Source organism: Saccostrea cucullata, unplaced genomic scaffold (genome assembly GCF_032062105.1).
Source record: "Saccostrea cucullata isolate Sc308-1 unplaced genomic scaffold, CSIRO_AGI_Scuc_v1 ctg9292, whole genome shotgun sequence".
Lineage (NCBI taxonomy): Eukaryota > Metazoa > Mollusca > Bivalvia > Ostreida > Ostreidae > Saccostrea > Saccostrea cuccullata.
Genome location: NW_026931411.1, coordinates 4,604 through 31,762, shown reverse-complemented (window position 1 = coordinate 31,762; position 27,159 = coordinate 4,604). Strand labels below are relative to the sequence as shown.

The following is a 27,159-nucleotide window of genomic DNA, read 5'->3' as shown; positions in this document are numbered from 1 at the left end:
CAAGGTTAACACGTGCGATAACTTGCATAGTGCATTTACTAGGAACAATCTAGAGAGTTCCGAATGTAAACATGGCAGGTAATAAATTTGAATTGAGAGAAAAACATTGAGAAAATTAATTGGATTTTCATATCTATATGGATTATTTTTTTGGGATTAAAGGCATAAGCAATCTAAAGAAGGTTTGTTTTGATTATTTTGGTAGATATTCCCAATGCAAATTTTTCATATTCTTCAAAATCATTTCGGAGGGGATCCGCTCTGATTTGCTACATTGCAAGTATATGGGACGTATTCTAACTGTGGTGAGGGCCTGTACCGAGACACAGTTAGATCATTTTAAGTAGGTATCATGATTAAAGTAAAATATCTTGCTTTGCTTTATTTGCAAATGGTCAATATTTTAATGAGCTACAAAATATTAATGATCGAGCTACAAAATATTCTTTCTCATTTGACCACGGTCAGAATGGGAGAAGGTTGTACATTTTGGCCGTGGTTGCAACAATGGGTTATGTATAATTTGACTTGATACTTTGTGGATTACATGTAACTACAGAATACTGCATCAGCAGATTCTATATTTTAAAAAAAAATTCATTTATTTTTTATTCAATTGTAAAAATGACCTTTAAAATCACATGGGTTTAACATGTTGAAATGCTTTAATCGCTCAGAATTTTGAGATTTTAATTTTTTGTTACACTGAATTTGTTTCACTTAAGCTTCACTATTTTCATATAATCTTATTTTTTAAAAAAAAAACATTGTTTACATACCCTCTGAGTGGTTGCAGTGACTGTACTGATGATCAATTGGTTCCTTGGATAACGACTTTTCCATTTAGGCTAAAGCATAATATTTTCGCTAAAATATTCACAGGACACGCAGTAAATTTTCGTCTGGATTTGACATTCATCATGTTCATTGTCCATCACGTTTCCATGCTTACACGTTGCACACATTAGGGCTATTCCACCTACTGAAATCGCCTCACAAAAAGGATAAATCACCGCATTTTAGCTACAATCAATATCAAATAACTATGTAACGATCACAAGATGAAGATTTACTTCCAACTTCAATCCAACTTCCACTACATGTATGTCGCCATTTTGTTTTTTTACGATTGCGATACGACAAAACGAAATTAGTTAAAAATCGCAAATTTTTTCGGTAAAAACTGAAAACAGATAAAAGAAAGTCATTTAATACAAATAACAAATAAAAATTACCCCAAAAATTATTTTAAATGGCTTAAAATAGCGATGCTGTTTTTTGAATTATCCACTTCCGGCAGGATAATCCTACTTCCGGTAGCATTACTAGCATTGACCTAGTTTCAAACCAGCATCAGGATAAGGATCAAACCAGGATCAGGATAAGGATAACTAGCATCAAAATCAGCAAGCAAAGGAAGCATCAAAATCAGCAAGCATAGGAAGCACCAAAACCAGCATTGATGCTGTAACAAAATTATTTCCCTGCACTGTACGTCTTTTACGTCGATGCATGTGGAATATCTTCAATGTTTACTAGTATATTTAAAATTCAGTGTTAAAATTATACGTTCCTTTTAATCTTGATTGCAAATAATACTTTATTACCTACAGTACTGTGAAATAACTGATTAAAACCAAAATTTATCAATCCACTCTGATGAAAAATTAAATCTATGATCCCCCCCATTAAGATCACTACTAGAGTAGCAACAAAAGTCTAAAACAAAATTGAACAAATCTATAATTGACATCTTCGGACAATATTAACGGCTGAAAAATAAAGATCGTTTTTATCATTTATTTATTTTAATTTTTTTTCAAAGGAGGAACACTTTGGTATCCAATCAACTCATGTATTCGGAATATGAAAGTTTAGGATATCAAAGTTTGACTGTATTAAGACATTTGGTTATTTAACATTTCAAAACTACAAGAATCCGCACCTGTTTCTACATTTATACACAAATTTATTCCATTATAAGCATATTTTTTGAATATGTCAAAGTTAGAGCATATGAGTCATGAAATGGAGAAAACGATTTTTACCCTTCAACCAGAGACCTGTCTCTGCTTCAACTGTTTTTTTTTCTGCAAAAGCATCAAACCAACAGGAGGAGATATTCAGAGGAGCTTAATGAAAACTGAAAAAGTGTATTAACGCAAAATATGCATTATTTTGCCATTTAAAGGGTAAAAGAGGAAGCATGAAATAAAAGTCATTATCATAAATTAAACACTAATAAAACATGATTTCATTTAGGTATGATGCAAAAGTGATAAAAATATTACCTAGCATATAGAATAACATACTGCTACTCTGACACATTGGAGCAAATTAACAAGCTTATACATTCCAACAAAGAAATAATGTAAATTTTCAAATTATTTATTCATTGAAAAGGTTGAACAAGATATACATGTACATGAAATGTACATTCTAATCCTAATTTACATATTGCACAAGCCCCAAATGTCCAAAATTAAAATATTTTCATTTATGGTACCAAATTTATATTCTGATACAGTGTATCTGTATATACATGTACATGTTTTAAATAGGTTTTTATTAATACTTCTGCGAAAATATTGCACTCACAATTTATATTTTTTTGTTATAAAACTTAAATTCTGATTCACAAGATTTAATTTATATATATATATTTTCAGACACAGTAAGTTACAGAAAAAAATCTGTTGTTTCAATATGTCAGAAAAGCCAATGTTGAAGCTACAATGAACTAAGGTGCATATAAAGTTGAAATCTGACATATGTTTTCATTTCAAACATTATTCAGTATATGACTGTGACCTTTCAATGCCTAAAACATTTAATATGTAGATAATTCTTTATTATTGAATCCATACAATTTGATCAGAGTTAAAGTTTCAGAAGTACATATATAACAATCAAGTTCAATCACTATGCCTTAGTCACTATAATTGAACATCTTTTGAAGCTATTTTAGAACATCTTGATAGAATTACATGAACAACTATGTTTTTCAACACAGAAAACACTGGAATGCCTCTTTTCAATAACAATGTATTTGTTTTTACTTCTTCAAGACTCCTCAATAGATTCCTTTAATAACAGAAATGTCACAACTGCTGTGTACATTTTTGGTTTCTGTATTAATGGTTTGTGACAAAATTAAGCACGTGTAAAATCACAGACATATTAAACATGGTTTTGACTCCATCATCTTGTTCCTAAACGATTGGAAGGCTGGCCCCTTACGGCCTGCATGACTTCATCCATAAAACTGCAAAAGAATAAATATTTATTCACTTAAAAAAAAGTACATACAGTCAAATCTTGTTATCTCAAACTCAGTGGGAATAAGATAAAATTTGAGATAGCAATGGATTTGAGATACTAAGGTTACAATTGTTTAAAAAAAAAACATGGAACTTCCAAGCCCTCGGATATGTGGTATTTGAGCTACTGGCCTTCGGGCCATAAAACTGAGGAGAGTTCACTTTTCATCTCAGTCTCACTATTTCCATTGAATTGATAGTAGAAAAGTGAGACTGAGATAAAAAATGAGTGAGTCCAAGTTTTATGGCTCCCGAGCCTAATGTTAAAGATACTAAAGTCTGTGTGGAAATACATTGCTTCATAGAAATCAGGGGAAAAAATATTACAGTCTCACCTTTTGAAGTTAAGAACCGAGGTGGATCCTAGCACCACTCTGACACCAGGGGTGGTTCTATTAAGAGTGTGAACAGTCATAGCTTCCTCATAAGTGGCCCCTCCAATCATAAACACAATAATATCCTGAGGTCTGAAAATGATTTTTAACATCACTTAGTTAGTCTTTTATGAAAAAAAAATGTTTTACTTTGCCTTTAAGATTATAGGATTATTTTCTACAATGGACACCATATCTTTACTAAGACTTGAACAGAGAATGTTTTGGTTTTCAGAATCTTAGAAGTCCAAACAAGGATAGTTGCATATATATCCATACAATAGTCCATTTATATGGAAAACACATACATGTATATAAACTTGATTTTTTTTTTTTCAAAAATGTGTTGTTTTTTTTTTATCTAAGGCTACAAATGTTAATGAGTGCATTCTATGCATTCTATTAAAAGAATCCGTTGCAACAAATACTGGTAAATATTATACACCTATTTACTGGCTATGAGGACATAGGGAAGTTTATTTCCCCAAGACAGCAAACTATTTCCCGAGGCGCAGCCGAGGGAAATAGTTTGCTGTCGAGGGGGACGATAAACTTGCTATTGTCCGAATAGTCAGTAAATTGGTGTTTTATTATACCGATGCTGACTTAACTTTTGTTAACTTTTGGGAGTTCAGGGTACACACAATTATGATATTCCATATTATACCGATGCTGACTTAACTTTTGTTACGTCATAATATATGCGCGTCACAATCCGTATAAAACCAGAAGTTTTCCGAGATGAAAAGCGAGGGAAACAGAATGCTGCCGGTGAATAGTTTGATGACTATTTCACCATGGGCAGATAGCACAAAAACTATTTCACAGTAGGGTCATGTTTTTATATTGAACAAATTCACAGAGGTATAATAAAATAAAATATTCCATTTTGTGTATTAAAGCATGTTAAAATTCAGCCTACCTTTCTTTAAGAACACTTGTACCCAGGTATGGAAAACTTCCCTCCTTTAACTTTCCTTTGATCAGCTGATCCAAAACATTAAACATAACTGGTTTATGTTGGGTGTATATATTTTCAACTCCCTGAAATGAATTTTAGAAATCTTCTAATTTCTATCACACTGAATGCAAAAGTCCAGACTTTAAATAATTCATTCATGAAGCAAATACAGTAAAACATGCTTGTAACGAACACACTAATAATGAACTGATGGTTACATGAAGAAGATTTTCTTTCCAGGTGTTTTAAAATATTTTTTGAACTTAACATATAAAAATTACTTTTAATACAATGAAGCAAAATCATCCATCCCTGGAACCTTGTTTTAAACATGTTTTACTGTACACCACTGCATTAGCTGCAAATATGAGTCTTGTCAAGTTGATCAACAAAACTTGCAGCTACTGTACAAATAAAGAAAGTGAGAAAGAAGTGGTGCTTTCCTACCTTCAACCCTTTGAAAAACCTCTTGGTCATAGCTACTGCATCTTGGTTACCAAACAAATCACTGCCCCTGGCTTTACGACCTCCATATTCCAAGACGGCAGGGACTAACTACAAAGATCAAACTCTCATTATTACACATGGTATGAAAAACAGAAAGTGGCTCTTTGAAAAGTGTGGAAATAGTTAATACATGAATTCATGAAATGTTTGCATAAGATGACATTTTGGTCTTAGAGTTCATAAACCCTCCAGACACTCATATAAAATGTTGCTTTAGATCTTATGATTTTTCAAAAGATAAGTATTCTAAAAGTACAATACAAACAATTTTAGTCTAGCTTGTGTAGTAAAATCAGACCATAAAAAAGAAAAAAATATAAATCATCAAAAAATTTATATGGACATTTCATGTCATTAAGAGTTATCTCTCTTATCAGAGTATCCGGAACCTTATTACGTACATTTCTGAGTTTGTCACTGACTCCTTTTTTGCGTAGAACATCTAACAGTCCTGATATGTCATTATTACTGTGACTCTCATATCGTAGGGCATACAACATCACCAGACGCAGCATATCTAATGGCTGTAGTTTGTCATTGGATAACAAAGATTTTATCCTCTGAAAAAAAAAACACAAAAAAAGTTATTTACGCATCAGGTATATTGTCCTGAAAAGTGGTAACTGAGCAAATGAAGGACTACTGATGAACATATATAAAAATTGTCTATTTGATAGTTGATTTAAATGTGAACATAAAGGGTGTTCCCTTGACAAAACATTTTCCTGTGCAGATTGCTTGGATTATGCACATGTGAAATGTGTTATTTTCTTGGCTGAGCTTCTGCTTGTTACCTGTAAACAAGCTGAATGGTCCCCTTGACATGCCAATTCCTGCTCTAGTTCCGATGCCTCCATCAAATGATGTTTAGTGACTAGCCGAGATAATTCCCCCACAACTGCCACATGCTTTGCAACAGTGCCTGACATCTTTTTGAATTGGGGGTAGTTCTCTATGAAAGCCTAAAACAGAGAATATCAGAGGACAGTTGATTTTTGTTTGCTTTCTTCTTCATAACGTTTCAACGGGTCTATTGTCAAATGATGACACTTAAAATGTGTCTTTTTTCAACATTACTCTTCTAAAAAGACCTTGGCAAGAAATGATTTTGCCTCTGATCTTTAAGAGAAAGAGATTCTCAAAGAAACAATCATACAAATTGTTGAAAGCATGGCTCCTCCCCTACTAAACTGCAAAAGAGAAACAAACATAAGAAAACTAGAATGTAAACCTTTCATAAATCTGTACATACTTTCATGTCAGCGATGGATTCCACTTTTGCTGTACTTTGTGACTTTTTCTGAAATTCCTCCATAAGATCTTTGATGTTTGTTCCTATCTCTCCAAAATTATTGTACATATTCTGTTAAGTAAGAAAGCATAAATTCTATCATGTAAACATCTGTCTCTTTATACATTGTGCAAAAATATAAAATTATGAACTGGCAGTTAAAAATTAGCAATTTTTTTTCAAATAACATTATTTATATCAGAAATTCAATACTGAAAAAAAAGAATGATGTTATTGAGCTAAAAAAGGGTCATATTTACAGTTATATGTATTTTCCAGTATATCAATTTCATCTAGTCAAGTACATGTATTAAATACAGGTATATAAAGTTTAGCCTGCCATCTTTTTCATAATTCTGAACATATGTTACTTACATTGGCATAAAATTCATCATGTTCAGCTGACAGAACTACCTCCTTCAGATCTTTGGAGATTCCTGGTACATCTGATAGATTGATGCGATTATTGTTTATTCCTAGAAGTTCATGAACCATGGCTTGGTAAGTCCACTGCAAAAAATTATTTTAAATGAAGGCTTGACTAAATAATGCAAAAGTGAAAACACAGAAATTAAATATTAAAGACAAGTCTTGCAATATTAACCAATGTGAAAATTCAGTGAAAAGTTCATCTGATTTAATAAAGGACTTTGATCTAGCATTTTTAGACAATGAATTTCGAATTGCAAGTTAACAGTTAACCAAGAACACACTGCATTATCAGTAATTTTTCTATGTCATCCATAAGTGTAATCTGTTACTATTTCTAAACAGGTGAAATACAGACCTGATTAAGAAGTGGTGAAACAGCATCATCTCTTCTGTCTAAAATCACCAACACTGGCGCTACGTCTGTTTTACGGAACTCAAACAGTGCCGCCTCTCTGTTTATAGTATTCTAAAAACATAACACACGTATTAAGAAAATGAAATTTCTGTAAAATTTAGTTCTCAGCCTTCATTTGTCAGCAAATCAGCATCGGAACCATTCTAGGAACTAAATTAGCAAAGATAACAAAGAAAATGAAAATACTGTATACAGGGTTATTTTCGCCCTTTCACGCTTGTAAAGAATTTTGCCCCGTTTTAAATTCGCCCAGTCATAGTTTTGTTTAAGAAATTATACTGTATTCTTTGAATTCGCCCAAATGAGGGTAGGGCGAAAGGGGCGAAAATAAAATGGGGGGCGAAAATTTCCCTGTTTACAGTAATAGGGAATGATTTGAAAAGGTCACCATTTTCTGCTGGACACTGACATACAAGGCTCATTTATGTCATCTCAAAAAAAGATATCAGTAAGAATATAAGAAATCATTACATCTCCATGAATACTAAATTTTACCTTAATTTGCTTTCAGATCAGAACGATTTGGCACAAAGTTTTCTCCCTTACCCTGACATTTTCTGCCAGTCTCCTAGCCATTTCTGAGGAGTTCTGATAGCGAATCATTGGACATTTTTTGAGTGACAGTAACACTGATGTTAATCCCTCTACTGTCCTGGACAAAGATCCAGGAGACCAATTCAGAGCCTGTAAATGGAGAAATAAAAATTTTAAAGTAAAGATTGCATTTTTCTTGATTAGAGAAAGATTTATTTACTCTTCTCATTCCATGAGCTATAGTTGATCTGTTTGCAGCCTACAGTCACCAATATAATGATTAAATAAATATTCAGCAACACTTTACCCTGTGTGATAAATTTTACATTCATAAAAAAACTACCAAGGCTGTACAAATATTCAGTTACAGTGACAACTTATGATATATAGTGAAATGTAGGAACTCAAACTATTAGTCTAAGATATTTCGAAAACTTACTTGGCAACATCCTGGGATGTTTAATGTAAACAGGTGGGGATTCACTGCTATGTAGTCACCAAAGAATTCCTGAAATGAAACAGCATACTTCAAGTCCCAAATAGCATCCCCTTCGTCAACTTAGTATATGACGGTTCTTAAAAAAATGTTACATTTGTACTATAGTATTTCTTTTTAAGAAGATTTTTTAAATAATATATTCACCTGGACTTCTCGCACCACTTCTTGGTCATCTGCTTCTGCTAAAACTTTGACATCTTGTTTGCTGATCACATTGCTAAAATCTTAAATATAACAAGAAAAAATCCTAATCTCCATTCAATAAAACTTGATCATACAATCTTAACATGGAAAGATAACTGCTATATTTATATATTATACTTACAGATGTAATACAGTCCATATTTTGGCATTCTAAGTTCTTGCGCTAGAAGTTCAACATTTTCTTTCGTAGGCCGGAGAAATGTTATGCACTTTAAATGTTTCATTGTCTCACGGCCTGACGAGTCTATCCTCTCAAACAAATAGACTTCCTTCTGCAAAATTTCTGACTGTGCATACACCATGCTCACAATACTTGTCTGCAAAAATGAAAAAAAAAAATGAAAACTGTAAAAAATAAAGCCTTCAAATTATGAACATGAAAATGTCACTGAAATAAACTACAAAACTTGTATTCAAAAATATATATTTGAGAAAGTTGTTTTACTATAACCCCCCTAATTTACAATAACTTCATCTGATACAAACATTGTTGATATACAGATTTAGACGTCCAAGTTCTAACGTTACAGCTGCTCTACACCCAAAAGTTATCTATTTATAAACTAAGCAAACGAACGCAATAAAAATGTACACAGATTTACCGTTTCTTTGTCCATCAGTAGAACCTTCATACCAGGTCCACTCTCTTCTATCATCTTACTGATGTACTGTTTTATTGCCAAAATAACATTCATTTTGACAGCAGTACAGAAAATCGACCGAATTTTCTTACAGGAAGAGCTACATAGAGACTAAAGTGAGAAACCCACCTCGAGGAGGCTTTTCCGAAATGAAAAGAAGAGGAGAAATAGTTGGAAGTCACATATCTTCCAAGAAGTATTTGATTCGGTTTTATACAGCTGATCTAGCGGAAAACGTGACAATAATTTTAAAAGTGTGTGTGTGTTGGGGGTGGGGGGTTGTTTTCAATTTCCTTTAAATAAATAAAGCTATACGTTCTAAATTAACAAAACTGAGAATTTCTGCACATCCTTTGGAAATTGAAGTAGGCAGATATTCAAAGCCTTGTATCCCAAAAGAATCGCGTTTTTGTCACTATTGTAAAACTGTTGTAGAAAGTGAAATACATTTCATATATGACTGTCCCTTATATATAGATTTGCGAAAAAAGTACTGTTCTTTGAACATCTGTAATTTAAACGATAACATATTGAAAGAAAATCATTGTAAAGTATTATGTAATCCTGATAATGCAGTTCATTCTAGAAGGCTGTGTGAATTTTTATATGAATGTTTTGAATTGCGTTCCAAAAATAAAGCACAATTATAATATATTTATTTAATGCATTTATTAGCTCATCACTGTTCATACTATATTGCTTGCATAATGATTATGTTTAATCTTCAAGTTGTTATACTCTGCATTGTTGACTTCACTGATCCATATACTTGCATGTATGTATTTCATTACTTGTCTTTTATATGTAACATGGTTGTATGCCAACATGTTTGGTGAATCAATAAAGAAATTGAATTGAATTGAAAGTTTAACGCAGGTTGATCACAGTGTGGTGGGGTCTATTTTTATGCTATGTGCAATGTACCGTACTTGAAGATTTGTGGAAACATAGATTTTGCTCAGTTCTTTAGGTACCAACATCTATATACTCCGTAGTGTTTGACCTTGACCTCGGAGTTCGGCCTTAATACTAAACTTTAATCTTGACCCTTTTTAAAACAATTGGTCCTAGGGCTTTCATATTTCCCCTGTGTATATTAAATGTGCGAGATCTTTTAAAATAAATATGCTTATTTATAATACACGTGTATATATGGAACCAGCTGCCAGAAGACACCACCACGGCCATTTCCCTGGAGTCCTTTAAGACCAGGAGTCAGGGATCTAAGCACTGTAAATGAAGCAGGACATGTTTTTACCAGTTTCTAAAATTGTATAAATAGATGCGTGGAGTCCCCCTCACGTACACGTTTTTAAAGCAATATGAGCTGCATGTTTGACATCGGAATTTTTATTGCAAATTTGTGATTTACTAATTTAATGACAGAAAAATAAATCATTTATAAACTTATGTTGTTCATATTCGCGATGGAATTTTTTTTATTAGCTTTGATTGAAGCAAAATTGAATTATTGTCGTCCTGTACAATAATGATTTCTTATATAAATCTGTATGTTCGGTTGTACAGAATTATTTCTTCTGAAACATTTTTAAACTTTATTTTGGGCTTATTGGTCATAAGGGTTTAAATTAAATTCAAATTAATCATAATAGCACATTTTACCAGCAAAATAAAATTTTGGAAGATACAGCTCATATTGCTCTAATTAAAGTGAGCAAATGCCGCAGCAGCGGCCCTTCACTTTATAGAAAGAAGAAGATAAATATTTTTGACGTACATACCTTGACCTTACAGTTTGATACATTAAAAAACTTAAATCTAATTTAAGCCATAACATTTGATCAGTTAGTTCTAGGTCTTTTATATTTCACATTCGAATTCCTTGTGCCAAAACCTTTCTTTTGATATCCAAAACGATGCCCCTTTGAACTTGACATTCGAGTTTGACCCATTTTAAAAATAGCCTTGGTCTTAACTTTTGGTGCTAGGGCTTTCGTATTTCACAATTCGTATTTATTGTGACAAGGCCTTTCGCAAGACACAAGATGCCATTAATTTTGACCCTTTGATTTTGATCTAAAAAAAAAAAAAAAAAAAAAAAAATTTGCTCATTGCCGTAAATTTTGAAGTTTGCCTTGTCATTCTAAAATGCAAATTGAACGAAATAATTAAAGCGCTTAAGAAAGAGGAACCTACTTTTACTTGTATATTCCTATCAGTTGATTGCACATATGGTTAATTAAATAAAGTGAAAATAACCCAGCGCCTCACTTTTAAGGTGAATTTGTGTAAACAGCAGTTAAATGGCCAATATGATAGTACTGCAATAAAAATCGCGTTTAATTCAAATCGAGAAGGTCAACTGCCATTTACAACTGAAGGACAAAGAATGTGATGGTTATATACTAAGCTGAAAATAGAATACTTTGTCTTGTGCTTTTGCATAGGCGTCAGGGCCGGGGGGTGTGCTTCAACACCCCCCCCCCACTTTTTTGCAAAGATAGACATAATATAGGCATTGAAAATTGGGGGGATTACCTTTTTTGTTGGTTTAGCCCCCCCCCCTTTCAAATTGCTTCCGACGCCTATGCCTTGACGTGGTATATTTAGTAGAAAATGAAACCTATTGATATAATATATATGATGAAAGACGCAAATGAAAGTGCCTCCTCTGGTGCCTTATCAAGGAAATTTTGGTAGTTGATAGTGCCACAACTAAAAAACTATGGCTGTGCCCCCGTAAAAAACTGAAATTGATTCCCATGGACCGTGAATTAATGAAACTAAATTAATCGTATCGCAACTCTTCAAAAACTTTAGGCTTTTTAAAAAGAATCCCTTTGAAGGTTAATTTTGATTCAGAATAGAATTTTACATCAAAATTCGAAAACGTTTATACCCCGAAAAGTTAGGAGTGGTAGTTGAATGAGAGGATGGGCACTATTATAAGCCTTTTTACCTTGAAAGTCTTTCCCGATTGAGCGTTCAACCCGATGAAAATGGTAGATACATGTAACAAGAAAATAGAAATCCTATGTGCATGAAAGCGGATACCTGGCTTTTTGATAATAAAATTCTTTTAGGTATTCATTTCGCTTGTCCCGCTTTTAAGAGTTCTTGGAACTTGGGTTGTATTTCATTTGTTGAAAGGTTTGTTTTATAAATCTTTAAATGAGATGTTATACCGATATAAACATGTAAAACAAGTTGTATGGTAACATACACATACATATGTATATGAAATTATGAATTTATGTAAATAGTTTATTCTCTCTCTCCCCCCCCCCCCTTCTATCTGTGCATGTACATTACAGACCCGTTTAAACCCAAGTAAGTTGATGTACACATTTGTACACGCTCTATGCTCTTTCTCTCGCAGCGGAAGTAATTCAAATGACGTTCCCCATTTCCCCCTCATCCTAAGCCATATAAAACAGCTGGACGTCTGTGTCTCATTCTGTATTTCCTCATTTGTGACGACAGAACGACTTCTAAATTAGGTATTATTTGTACCCGGATATTAGTCCTAAGCCGACAGGAAACTTTATACTTGTCGTTTGTAGTCACTGCGATACTTGGATTGACTCGTCTGTGTGAATATATACAATGGTAGGCTACTTCTCCATATTATGATAAATTTCTTGTTAATTTCATCTGTACTTTGCATGTTGATACCGTGACTTTAAATTTAAGCTTGTGATATTTGCTTGTATAATGTTTGTTAAGGTTTGAACCCTTTTGAAATCTTAACTTTTGTTAATTTGTTTTGTTTTCAAAAACGGGGAAAATTTTCGGGGAAACGCCCGCAAAGCATTTTTAGACTTACATAGACGGAAGTTGAGCCTAGATGTTGAATACAAGGAAAACAAAAACGATGATCCTGCGATTTTTGAGTTTATATATATAGCTTAGTGAATTTTTTTTCTGCTGACAAAACATTAGAAAAGGGCAAAGATGACTGCGGAAGTAAGAGAACTTCCTTTATCGTCATCTAAATACTAAGCGTAAAAAGGCGGCAGTTATACATTTGAATAAAAGGGGAAGAAAAATATACTACTCTTTTTTCATATTAAAAAATCTACATATATGGGCATTGTGTTTTTTAAAAGCTTATGCGGAATGAATGAAATAAAAATAGCACCTATTACCGTTTCGCTCGCATAGAAAATCTGAAGTTGACAAAAAAATAATCAAACAAAATATTGGCCCTATAGAAAAATAACTTAACTGAAACTCCAATAGATCTAATATGAAATTAAAAAACTTTTTAAAGCTTTTCATTTGCCAATCTACTAAACGAACGAATTCAATGAAAAGTAGATTAAAATTGAGGTATGAATAATCACAATATAATTGGTACCGTAAAGTGTACGTAAATATATGCCCCAGGCCTAAGGCAATCTCTCAACTTTCTATTATAATGGACCCTCCCCCCACCCCCCCCCCCCCACACACACACACACACACGACGGAAATAGTATTTTCGAGTTTGGACAATATTCTGTTGTTTTTGTTTGTTTTCTTTTTGTGGGTTTTTTTCAAATAAGGTTGCCAATCAGTTTCCAATCTAGTGTTCAATTCAAAGCAAAACGGGAGCACCAAAAATATTCATTACATGTTTTGTAGAGATATGAGTTGTATACTATTTTTATAGAATTTTTAGAAAAGATAACATCGATAATCAGTTATCTCTCCTTCCTTGTTCAGTGTAGTATAATAGCTTATACAAACAAATATGAAGACGCTTGTTTATAACTATAGCTAATATTCTTAGTTTATTTCCCTTAAAAGTTTTCAAAAATATTCCCCGAGTTTAACGATTTGTATCATAAATCCTTGACGTCACACTTTTTTTTAGAAAAAAAAGAAAGGATTTATAGTACATGTTAATTAAGCAAATCTACAGGTAACAAAAGTTCACCAGTTTTGACACTAGGGAAGTTTGTAAAGGAGCAAACGAGCCAATTTACACGTGAATGGAAATCACTGTATTTGTCTGTATATAGACATATCTTTTAAGTTTAGATATTTTTAGTGGAAATAAAATGAAATGTATTTCACAATAATTTGTGACTGCAGTTACGGTCGAATGAAAAGGACAGATTGAATATCATATACCAGGGGTAAACATGTAAATGTACTTCTTCGGAGAAAAGAAACATAAATAGGACATTTAAAGCTGTTAATAGTTAGGAGATCTAGAATGAAATATTTAGTACTTAGAAATATTATTTCCAAGAAGTTCATTCAAATTGTTCACAAACTTAATTTTATTCAAAAGTCAATATTTCAGCCGCTGTTATTATGAAACCTTATATAACATCATTTTCGGATACCAACAGGTGATCTCGTCTTTAATCGTGGATATCCAAGGACACATGAAACAAATTTGAAAAAAAAACCCACTAGATTTCGTATACTTTAAAAAAAAAGCCACAACGCTCTTCTTGAGTAACATATAAGTTTGTCCTACTTTTCTTCATCACATCTTCCCCAATATTCTTGCATACCTAGGGAAATATTTGATCACCCTTTGTGGCCTACCCTATTATTAAAACTAAGCGTCTTGATTTGAACAAATAACGAATCTTCACTACCAAAGGTTTGTTTCCACATAAATATATTCATCATGATATTGATGACTTTAGGAAGAGAAGTTTTGGAGAATTTCTATTTTTTCGTATTGTGGCCTCACCCTTCTCCAAAGTAAGGACAAATATCTGTACAAATTACATTTAAATTGCGAGTTTGTGGCAATCTTCCAATATATTTTGATCCCCTATTGCTGTCTAAGGACGAATGAGTGAGTGAGTGAGTTGCTGCCCCCAACGTACACCCAGGGAACTTCTTTAAACATTTGAGAATCTACTCTATACCAACCATATTTTCAAGGGACTTGGTTTAAATAATAAAGAAACGACACTATGTACCATGTAGTTCTGATGAACTGAAAGCATATAAAAATAGAATTCCTGTTAGAAAGAAATTCTCGGAAATTCTTTCAAATAGGTCACACACTTGCAAATGCTTTGTTTATTAAAAATTTCTAAATTCTTGATGGTATTTTGAAATCTGATGTTACATAAAAATACACGTTTTAAACAACTCATATAAAGTAGGGGGCATTATCGTTTATAAATATATTTTACGATTGTCGCATTTTTAACAATAAAGACCAAACCAAAAAAAGTTTAAGAATGTGCAGTGGTTTACAGTCATAGCATACTCCTATGAAGATTCAAGACATGCATGCTATAAGTGTATTTTAGATTGAATACAAAATAATTAAATGAATGAAGTTTTTAGAAATGGACAATAAACCTGTCAGTTGTCTATCAGATGGTAATTTGAAGATTATCAATAAGTAAGAAGCAAACCGTTGGAATTACATTTTAACATGTATACGTGACATATTTATACAACTATCCCTCTTTCGGTGTTCAGTTCAAAGAGGGATATCTTTTACAGACATCCCTATTTGAGGATTTTCGATGTTTTACACTAATTATTCCTCTGAATATTATAATTTGCCAAAATACTGTTTTAAAAAATGTTTAGTAATGTTTGTGTTGACAGAGCAACAGATAAGTTTGTGTAGATTTTTATGTGGAACATCTACAGAATGATACTAGTATGTCCAATAGTTAATTTTCAGAATATTCTATTTTGATGACATGATGTATCTTAAGTTAATGCCAAACAGTTATCAGTTCTCAGATAAAACATTGTTTTTCTTCTTTACATCTAAAACAAAACTGCTTGTACATCCTTGCTGTAAAAAAAGAAAAGAAAATGGCTATACCAAAAACACCGAAAACAATAATACAGTAAATTCGGTTTTAACTAAGTCACTGGGACCTATGGAAATACTCCCTTATTTTTATCCGTAATTCGTTATATAATATCCGTATAAAGAATTCGTTAAATATATTTAGCTGGAGACCCAAGAAAACTTCGCTATATCCGTGAATTCGCAATATCCGTGTTCGTACTAAACGAGTTTTACTGTACTTTTCAGGCTTCCGGAGTGGCACTTTCAGACGAATGTCTTGAGACTTACCAAGATCTCCAGGGATCGAAGAAGAAATACCGGTACATTATCTACAAACTGAACAAAGATTTCAGTGAAATCGTGGTGGACAGCACCAAACCAAGAGATGAAGCTAGCGGTGAGAATAAAACGTCCGTTTTACATGTTAAACAAAAAAAAATTGCTTATTGTGGAGAGAAATAAAAAGGCACTGGTGGATTTAGAGGGGTGCCCACCCCCACCCTTCGTGTCAGAAAATACACAAAATTTGATAAGCCAGTGTTTTTTTTTTGTGGTGTGGCTGTGGACCCCTATCCTGACCCCAAACTAGCCCCCCCCCTTTTTTTCAAGATTTCTGGATCCGCCACTGAAAGGTGAAGATAACGAACATTATGAAGATAACGTGGTCGATCTAAAATAATATATAAACCATACAAATCTGTGGAGAGGTAATAAAACACGGTCTCCTGGTCGTCCTAAAAATTCCAGAGGTGGTATCAGATGCCGAGGACGAGTAAGCATCCCTCGTTGACCGATTGACCACCGCCGTGAGCCCATGTATTATGAACCTTCCCATCACCTTTTAACCCTTTCCTCTCCCTGACTCCCCTCAAGGTTTCAAACTGTATAATAAAAATCCTCCGAGAGCATTTTGTCACAATATGTCTGAGAAATTAAAGAGGGATTTTTCTATACTGTAAATATTTACAAATTTGTCTCAGATACTCAAATATCTGTTTTTTATTTCTTAATTATATATAAAAAAAAATTCATTATCTTCCAATTTCTAAATTATTTACAAAATGTATTGAAAAATAAGTACACAAAAAATTTTAATGTTGGCAAAACACTTCCAAAAGAATTATATTGAGGGAACAAACCCTCTGGTAGTTATCTTACAAAATGCCCGGTAAGGTTCCTCTATTTCTTGTGTGAAAAACGTTAAAATAACCATAAATTTTCGGGGGATATGTAAATCAGTGAGAAATGTATAATCATTATTCTCGTGTAATTGCATGTGTGAGGTCATACAAATAATAGGAGCTAAAGATTTATTGAATCATCTCAATTTTAAACGTAACAGTTTCAACTGAGCATTGTACCATTTAAGAATAGTGAAATATAGCATTTCTAGCAATACATATTTATTTTGTAGCGGAAGAGGCGTATGACGAATTTTGTGGTAAACTCATTCAAGCTGCCGCTAACGGTGAAGGTCGGTATGGCGTGTTCGATGTTCACTACAATGTTGACACCCGCGAGTTGGACAAAGTAGTTTTCTTCACATGGTGAGTTAATGTTAACATCTTATATGATATAAATTTTGCAATTTTGCACCCCCCCCCAAAGGGGATGGTAGTCTAAACACAGTAGAATAAAAAATATGGAGTCCATGTCAAAACTAATAGCAATAAAAAAAAAGTATGAAGATTGCAAAATGAAAGTTTTTCTTTATTTGACACAACTACATTGGATTAATTCGGGAATCCAAGATTATTTCTAGCTAGGTGCGTTTCGCTTACACGTACGACCTAGATAGAGAGAACTTAAGTTTCTGATCGAGGCTACTGGCATTCCTTTTCACTTGTTCCACGCATGCGCATAAGTAGATCTAACTACGCCGGTGATTTTTAATGCAAAATCTTAGTAGATTACTTTTGAATTTAATTTTATTGTGCAATAATTTTCCAGGGTATCTGATACTCTTCCCATTAAACAGAAGATGCTGTATGCCAGCAGTGCCAAGGCGCTTAGAGGAAAGATGACTGGTGTCCACACAGAAATCCAGTGTAATGACGAGTCCGACCTGAAATTAGAAGGCGTCATCGCCAAATGTCGTCAGAAGAGTTACGAATGATCAATAGAGAACAGTAGTGACCTATTAATTAAACAGAGTTTATTAAAAAAAATATTATTTGCTACTGAAATAAAACTTTATTGCAAATGCATACATACATATATGTCTTTGTTAAAATATAACAGAAATGTTGGGAACAAATTCGTTTTTCAGTCTTGACCCAAATGTCTTCGTACAAGATGCGTGTATATTCACCAATTGATGCAATGAAGTTTGAACGAATCGACTTTCAGTTAAAATGAACTATGTTTTGAATCTATGCATTTTCATACCTTTATAATAGAATTAAGATATCATAAAGGAGAAGAGAGAGAACATTCCCACCACATAACAAGAGCAAAAGGAGGTTTGAAAGCGCATCGAATCTTATAAAAAAGAAATACCGTTCTTATTTTGCATCAGAATAATGGGTCTAATTGAAAAATATAATTAGCAGCTGCAGTCGATGGAATTTCATATATTGTTTGTCCTTACAGGCTTATAAGCCTCATATATAAATCTGCCAGTTTCACTCCCTTTGCATTGTTCAGAGTTGCATTGCTTCTCCAATGTCGTAATGATTTATTACTAGTAATTGTTATGTGTTATAACATGTTTTTGAAAATTCACCAAGATTAATGTTTAAGAGTCAAAATCAGCAAGCATCGAGCATTGAATGGAAAGTCAAAATTTTATTTTTTCAAAAGCTTTTGGTATATAAAAGACTTTGTCCTACCTACTAAAACACAATTTTTTTTAACGTATGAAGGGACTGGTATCCAAGGAAATTCATTTCCTTAGCAACGGGTTCATAAATCCTTGTGAAAATCAATGATTTTTAAACATTTTTCTATGAATATGCTTTCTGAACTTGATAAGATAAGGTATTTTGGTTACTTTATTTGTTGAAAGATGGAATTACTTTATTCTCCAAAATAGGAAATACAAAATTTCTGTAGTGATATTGTTGCCATGACAACGGTAAAAGAACATGGCGTCAATGCTTGTTAATTTTGAAAAAATTACATATGTTTATCACTATATACACAAAATCTACAACCACTGCTGGAAAAATGAATGGTGTGACTTGTTAGGGGTTAACTATATGTCATATCTATACAATAAAATTTGCAGGCAACTTTAGCAGAAAAAAGCTACAAATGGTTAAAATATGTGACAATCTGGCATTTATAAGCTTTTTTGAAGGGGTGGGGGTAAATTGAATACATGTACAGTGTCCATTATATTGGTCATATTGGTTCTGATCAAAGCATACTCATAATTTTACTATTGTTGATAAATATATGCACATTCAATTTCAAAAGGAATTTTAAATTCCTCACAAACAAAACTTGGAAAAAGGGGGCGGGGGGTGGGGGGTGGGGGGTGGGGGTGGGGGTAGGAATCACCTTGTTCACCCATCCATATGTATGTAAAATTTTAACTTGTCCATAACATTTCAATGAAGTGCCAATGAAAGTTCATACTTGATATTAAGATTGCTTATGATCTAGAGATGTGTCAAAGACTTGACCCAAGGTCATTTGAACAAGTTCAAGGTCATTGGTAGAAGAATAGTGCAATCTTTGCCCATTCTGTAACATTCTAATGAAAAGACTTGAAGTTTCATCTCGGGGATTATTTTTGAGCTGTAGGTTTGTCATGACCTTGACCAAAGTTCATTTGGACATGTTTGACCTTGACTCAAGGACATAGCTTTTTCAAGGTCACTGCAGTAAAAGTGTACTATATGAGTTCTTCGAATGAAGAGAAATTGGAAGTTTGTGCTCAACACAACGGTTTTATTACCTATGACTTGTGTATATGTCATAGTCATTTCGGTATGTATATCTGCACTAGCAAAATTTTGAAAAGGTTTTAAATTAATATTTGGACCTTTTTTGTAATAAAAAACATTTAATGCAATAGCAGGAGGGTGGGTATCATTTTATGAGCTTGCTCACAATAATTCTAGTTTATGAAAGAGAGTCACTATGACAGCTCAAATAATTTTAAAGTAAAACCATATCAATGAGGCTACATGACATTGGGTTGGGTAGCTTTTTTCTCAACATAACCTGATGTTTAACCCCCCACCCCCCGAGTTTGGAGAATTTCCCCACTTTTTTCTTGCAGTTTTTTATGCCTGCCCCACACCATGCACTTTCAAAAACGATACCATGTCTGTCAAGAGCTAAGACCTCAGTAGCTACTGGTGCCTAAGATGAAAATCTGGAAGGGCTATATATATATATGAATGTCTAAACTTGAACTGACCCTAAAAGATATTTCATAATAACCCTAATGGGCAATCTTTTGAATGGCATATATCGAAATTTTTGTTGTACTTATATTTAAAAACATTTTGAAAACAATGTAGATATCAGAAGAGAATGACAAATATGAATACTTTTTATATATAATATCTAGAGATACAAAACATAAATTTGAGGAACGTGTCGTCTGACTTTAAACTAGCCCTCTTTTTTTCTCACAAAAACATTTTGTCAGTTTTGAAATTAATTGCTTGATCATTTAATATTGACCTTGTTTTAATTATGATACTTCAAAATGCAGAATATAAAGATATGTTTAAGATTCTTCTACTATCTAATTATGAATCTGCATGCTAAAAATTGATAGTTATTAGATTTACATCAATAAAAAAATGTTAACAGACAAACAAAGAATGTTACTTTTGGATTGAAATTTTTTATTTAATCCACTTTCATGAATACACTGTACAATTTATGGATCTATTTTCTGGATCACTGAGTCTCCGGTAACACTATCCACATCAATGGTCTGTACTGTTAATAATGTATTCTCATAATCTGAAAAAGTGATAAAATTAAAATGTAATAATATTATACAGCTTTGCCTTCATATACTTGGAACCATTTCTAGTTGAGCTAATGATGAATGCAAAGCATGTTTATTGGAATCAATTAAATTCCAAGAAATCTCAATGGTTTATTATTTTATTTTAAAAAGTTAACGTTTTTACTAAATGTATTATTTACATGTTTTTCCTGTCTAATTCTATATCAGCTCATCGAATTCTGTTTCTGCTTCTTTCCGAGTTTGGCTTCAAAGTGCCGAATTTCATTCTAAAAACAGAAGTATAAAACACAAAGTTGAGACCGTATTGATTTTAGATATTCTTTAAATTTAAAAACTTGCAATAAAAAGGTCAACGGGTTCTAGGTTTTGTCAAAACTCTAAATTATGTTTTTAATTTCTTTCCAATAACCCACCCCCCAAGAAAAAAATTGAGTGTAGATATTCATTTTCATAAATTTACCTGCTTTAAATCTAATGAGGCTTATTATTTGAACCTAGTTGACTTAAATTAATTCAGTGGTACCGGAAAAAATGTTAGCTGAATATGAATTTTCTTTTATAAGTAAACACTGGATGACATCAGCAAAAAGTTTTTTTTTTAATTAATTATTTTACTGTGGTATATATAAAATTTCAATTCAGTTATATAGAGAAAAACCACTAAAAATATATCTCGTAATAAAGAGTCCGCTACATAATACACTTGTACAGCTTACGTCATTTCTATAGATCTGTTACAATCAAAACATTCAGTGATAGACAATGAAATGGGCGGTTACAATTCGACGCGGACGTGGGGAAAACATCGGATTGAAATTGCAGATCGAAATTTATTTTCAATCCACCTGAGCTGTTTTCGAAGCAAAGAGTGAATGTATGATCCAACCAGAAGTCTCTGTCAAGACTGTAGCTCTACCAGTTTGCACTTATAATAAAGGATGAGAAAGAAGCCATTGCCATCAGACCAAAACTGAAGAAGGAGTAGTTTTAAAGGAATTTCACAAATTTCTATTTTTAGTAACAATGGCAACACTGTTCATCAAAATCAAAAACTGATGCAATATTTTATATATCTTAGTGTAGTCTACTTGTGTGCCAAGTTATATTGAAATCAGACCAAAATTGTAGGAGGAGTAGCGTTTCAAAGAAATTTCACAGGAAATTCTATTTTTAGTAACCATGGCAACACCGTTCATCGAAATCAAAATCCGATGCGCTATTCTATGTATCTTAATGTAGACTACTTGTGTGCCAAGTTATATTGAAATCAGACCAAAACTGTAGGAGGAGTAGCGTTTTAAAGGAATTTCCACAGAAAATTCTATTTTTAGTAACCATGGCAACACCGTTCATTGAAATCAAAATCCGATGCACTATTTAATGTATCTTTGTGTAGTCTACTTGTGTGCCAAGTTATAATGAAATCAGATCAAAATTGTAGGAGGAGTAGCGTTTTAAATGAATTTCACAGAAAATTCTATTTTTAGTAACCATGTCAACACCGTTCATCGAAATCAAAAACCGATGCACTATTTTATGTATCTTTGTGTAGTCTACTTGTACGCCAAGTTATATTGAAATCAGATCATAACTGTAGGAGGAGTAGCATTTTAAAGGAATTTCCACAGAAAATTCTATTTTTAGTAACCATGGCAACACCGTTCATTGAAATCAAAATCCGATGCACTATTTAATGTATCTTTGTGTAGTCTACTTGTGTGCCAAGTTATAATGAAATCAGATCAAAATTGTAGGAGGAGTAGCGTTTTAAAGGAATTTCACAGAAAATTCTATTTTTAGTAACCATGGCAACACTGTTCATCAAAATCAAAATCCGATGCACTATTTTATGTATCTGTGTAGTCTACTTGTGTGCCAAGTTATAATGAAATCAGATCAAAATTGTAGGAGGAGTAGCGTTTTAAATGAATTTCATAGAAAATTCTATTTTTAGTAACCATGTCAACACCGTTCATCGAAATCAAAAACCGATGCATTATTTTATGTATCTTTGTGTAGTCTACTTGTATGCCAAGTTATATTGAAATCAGATCATAACTGTAGGAGGAGTAGCATTTTGAAGGAATTTCACAGAAAATTCTAATTTTAGTAACCATGGCAACACCGTTCATCGAAATCAAAATCTGATGCACTATTTTATGTATCTTTGTGTGGTCTACTTGTGTGCCAAGTTATATTAAAATCAGACCAAAACTGTAGCAGGAGTAGCGTTTTGAAAAATTGTTTACAAACAGACGACAGACAGGCGGACAACGACGGATACCTTACTATCGCATACGCTCTTCTGGTCTCTGACGGAGAGCTAAAAATCAACTTATTTCAACTCCCAAATACATATTGTTTGAAGTTCACATTAATATGAGTTTTAGCTTATAATTTTAAGAACGCGAAAGATCATAGAAGACAAAGATTATTTTTCAGGAGATATTTGATTCTAGAAGGGGGGGGGTAAAAATTGTCGAGTCAGGTCATGGCTTAACATGACAATATATTTTATTTCTAGGATTATAAGAGTGCATGAGTTTTATACTTATTCTCACTGAAAACTGTTGGACAACTTTATTTAAAAACGTTCAGCCCCCCCCCCCCCCCCCCCCAACACAAACATATACATATATTTACCTAACAAAAATGAAATATGTGTCCCTTAAATATTAATTTATTTAAAACGCTAGACAAAAAAAATCAAACTGTACTAAATTTGAAATTATTTGTCTTCTGGGTCAATCAGTAATAATGTGCCTTCTGCAATTTCAATCCAATGTTTTCCCCACGTCCGCGTCGAATTGTACCCGTCCATTCATTGTCTATCACTGAATGTTTTGATTGTAACATATAGAAATGACGTAAGCTGTATATTTCCAATTTTGCCAGTTAATGTTCCGCGGTCTTATCTTAAATGGTAAATAAAGATATCTACTATCATATACAAAGAACAAAGTACGGTATTGGCCAAAAAATGCCAGATGTCAGACCTGCTCCGTTCAAAACATTTTAAAGAGCTTAGAAGTTTTAGAATTAAGTGATATATAATTTATATACCTGACTTAAAAGTATGCGTTAGAAAAATAACGCTCAACACTGTACCTTTTATAGCAGAACGTCGAGATTTTACGAAGAATTTTGACGCGACGTCATGTACGTTTAACGTGTAGTATGCGTAATCTGAAAATCCTGACTTACTCGCTAGGGCACAGTTTATTTTAAATATAAATTTAAGAAATTAAGTTGTTGATTCATTAATACGTCATTGTTTTTTTGTTTCTGCTTTTTTATTTATTTATCAGCATTATTATAATTATACTTACAATGTAATCATCCACAAAGGTGTCACCGCTTTAGTTGATGAGTCTAGCTGAGGAACGTGGAGAAAAAGATATAAACTATTTTCTTTTGATATTTTCTTTCATTTTATTGCAGTGATTATACGCTCTAAATATTTATTAGCTATTTCTCTAAAATAAATTGAGAAAAAATTCTACATCAGATCTAGTGAAAATAATGTACTGTTGAGAAAAAAAAATTGATGTTTCCCGGGCACCAAAAAAAAAAATCAATTCTCAAGAATATGGAATATGTAAGGTGCAAGAACAGAAAACTCAAATGTCAAGATAATATTATTTATATTATATATCTTTATTGGAGCAGTACTAGTCGTATAGAAAACTATGGTTATATTTAATGTAGAGTAGAAATCCCCCCTCTAATGGTCAATTTTGCTAATAAACTTTTAAAGACATTAAAATAATATGAATAGGAATGCAAGGGATTTCAGATTTTGAAAAAAAAAATATAAGCACAGTTACCTTTTTAAAATCAGATAATGGGTACATGAAAACTGATTGTTTTCTATGATATATTCATTTATATCCTGCTTGATGATAGAGGAATACTTAAAATTTAAATGTAACACCCCCCCCCCCCCTTCGAGTTTAATGAGTTCTTATCATTTATATATGCCTTCCACAAATATTTTTTTTAATAACACATTTAAAATAATACTTGAAAAGACTGAAAATGAATTATCAGTAAATGTTTTGATTAAAAAACTTTGTTTGGGGGGGGGGGGTGTTATAAATCGGACTCTCAGTTCAGACTGAATAACATAACAGGCATTCTTTCAATTCGCTTAAAAAGTTTTAAAAACCTGTCCGGAACATTATTATTGGTTAGTATTCAGCCGATTACTCTTCTCGTTTCACACTTGAAAGGCTTTCTACATTTTTTTTTCATTCCGTGTAAATACTTATATAGTCATTTGTTTATATGTTTACATATTCAATACATGTTGACAATTACGTCGGATAAGTATAATCAGAATCCTCACCTTCTAGCAGCCAATGACAAATATTTATTCCAAATGTTTTTATTTCAAGTTTTTGCCCATTAATATTAGGATCAAAATACGTTTGAGTTGCTATTATCACTTTCCGTTTTTTTTTTTATTTCTCGCAAAATTTCTTTGCTTAGTAGAGAATGTAGCTATTTAAAAATAAAAAAAAAATCAAAACTTCCGTGTGTCTTTACTTTTCTGATAATTGAACGTGATATACGAGGTACGTATGTTTCTTGCAATGGACAAAAAGAATCTAATGGGCTGACAAGTATTTACAATACAATACAGACAGTTATTTCCTACATGTATATGTAAAGGATATGCTAAACATGTGAAATGTATTGGTCGATAAGTAAAGTCATTTTCCACAGGAATAAATGTTAATAAAGTAATTTAAGCAAAAACGAAATTAAAGAACAAAAAACAAACAAACGAAAAACACAAACAATCTGCAATCCCCAATACCCGGGAAACACGGGTCTTTCATTAGTTGGCCCATGACAACCCCTCCCCCATAAATAGATATTTCCATTTCTGAGAGCGTTGCATTGACGTAGAATATTTTTTTTAGCGGGAGAGGGGGGGGGGGGCTGCCAAAGATAGTAATAATAAGCCAAGTTCTTTCAGTACCATTTTATTCATACATTATATACTACATGTACTTTACCCTTATTTCACTGTACTGTAACAAAAAAAAGGGGGGGGGGGGCTTTCAATGAACAGTTCTATAATAGTAAATAATAGTAATATGTTTGGGAAAAAGCTACGTGCTTATGTTGAATTTTTTTGAAAGAGTCGCTAGCGTAAAAATGCATAATGTTACTAGTATGAAGTGGTGGGATTTTATCTACATATACATGTATTAATATAGTCGCAATATAATGATAGACTAAGTGTAAAATATAAAAAAAAAAAAAATACAAATATGTAGATGCAAGTTTTTCTACATGAACTTCATGATCACAAATTAAAAATTGTATTGTCTATATGCACTCGGATTTACGTGCGAAATACATTTACATGTATCTGTGTATATAAAAGATGTACTGTTTACAGCAGATGCAGATTTTTTCACAGGGAAGAACTAAACAGCAAAGGTGTCCAAACACTCATTTCATTGCTGACAACTTTCAAAGATGATCTGCTTTCCTTTGTAACAAAGAATCACGTGGGCTCTGTCTCGTCCGTTTGACTATCTACTATAAATCTTTTTTTTAAAAAAATCGTAAAATCCAAGGATGAAAGGGGGGAACCCTTAGCTTGATCACAAATCAAAAGCTGCTGAATATCGCTGACCATTGTCAGATAAATTTCAGAATTCCACGAACATGCACATGTTTACATTGTAAGTCTTTTTTTTTTTTTTAACCAAATAAGCACCACCCTTTCCCGATATATACCCGTATATATTTGTGTTACAAACATGTAATTATCTGCACGAAATATTTGGACAAACGAAAAAAATACAATAAATAAACATTTGAGTTTGTATGCGCTATTTCGGACTAATAATGTACATATGTACTCGGGAACTTTTTTACTTGGATTTTCTTTTTTTAAAACTGATATCAACTATATACACAAGATTTATATCATGTATATTTTTCACGATTAAAGGGTAAAAACAATGATTGATCTGGCAAATGAAAAGGTAATCGTAAAGTTTATTCAGTATTTTATATTTTATTGTATTTTTAAGGTTGCCATGTGATTGTTCGGAGGTCACACTGTGACTATAGTTAGATACATTGAGGAAGACTCGTAGAAGAAAATATTATGTTACTTAAAAGGTCAATTTCGAAATTTTCCGACTTCCAGAAATAAACACTTGCAATAGAATGAAAAATGTATCACAGATTTTTTAATTACTATTGTAATTATTAAATTAAAAAAAATATTATTGTGCTTTTTTGTGGCTTGAATTGAGGCCTATAGGATATTTTAGTAGTATT

At 32.6% G+C, this 27,159-nt stretch overlaps 2 protein-coding genes across 2 annotated transcripts; one reads left to right on the top strand and one right to left on the bottom strand.

Annotated features, from left to right (window-relative positions):
- Nucleotides 1-2,724: 2,724 nt before the first annotated feature.
- On the bottom strand, nucleotides 2,725-9,276 carry LOC134232532 (vacuolar protein sorting-associated protein 45-like). Its single transcript, XM_062714509.1, has 14 exons — nucleotides 9,140-9,276; nucleotides 8,659-8,854; nucleotides 8,478-8,557; nucleotides 8,274-8,342; nucleotides 7,847-7,984; nucleotides 7,241-7,351; nucleotides 6,829-6,963; nucleotides 6,415-6,525; nucleotides 5,957-6,124; nucleotides 5,564-5,722; nucleotides 5,103-5,210; nucleotides 4,617-4,738; nucleotides 3,656-3,787; nucleotides 2,725-3,265 (listed from the first exon to the last, which is right to left on the bottom strand). Exons 1-14 carry the CDS (start codon nucleotides 9,230-9,232, stop codon nucleotides 3,202-3,204), a joined length of 1,686 nt encoding a protein of 561 aa, XP_062570493.1. The 5' UTR covers nucleotides 9,233-9,276; the 3' UTR covers nucleotides 2,725-3,201.
- A 3,295-nt stretch (nucleotides 9,277-12,571) lies between these two features.
- LOC134232530 (uncharacterized) lies at nucleotides 12,572-18,118 on the top strand. The gene is made up of 4 exons (XM_062714507.1): nucleotides 12,572-12,748; nucleotides 16,158-16,308; nucleotides 17,326-17,458; nucleotides 17,862-18,118. Exons 1-4 carry the CDS (start codon nucleotides 12,746-12,748, stop codon nucleotides 18,025-18,027), a joined length of 453 nt encoding a protein of 150 aa, XP_062570491.1. The 5' UTR covers nucleotides 12,572-12,745; the 3' UTR covers nucleotides 18,028-18,118.
- Nucleotides 18,119-27,159: the final 9,041 nt, after the last annotated feature.

What these genes read in the sequence shown, in the direction of transcription:
- LOC134232532 (XM_062714509.1), bottom strand. Translation starts at nt 9,232, where the DNA reads ATGAATGTTATTTTGGCAATAAAACAGTACATCAGTAAGATGATAGAA. An exon ending in GGTTTTTCAAAGGGTTGAAG is followed by an intron (nt 4,739 to 5,102) that starts GTAGGAAAGCAC and finishes AATTCATTTCAG; the next exon opens with GGAGTTGAAAATATATACAC. An exon ending in ACAAGTGTTCTTAAAGAAAG is followed by an intron (nt 3,788 to 4,616) that starts GTAGGCTGAATT and finishes AATCATTTTCAG; the next exon opens with ACCTCAGGATATTATTGTGT.
- LOC134232530 (XM_062714507.1), top strand. An exon ending in ACCAAGAGATGAAGCTAGCG is followed by an intron (nt 16,309 to 17,325) that starts GTGAGAATAAAA and finishes TTTATTTTGTAG; the next exon opens with CGGAAGAGGCGTATGACGAA. An exon ending in AAAGTAGTTTTCTTCACATG is followed by an intron (nt 17,459 to 17,861) that starts GTGAGTTAATGT and finishes ATAATTTTCCAG; the next exon opens with GGTATCTGATACTCTTCCCA.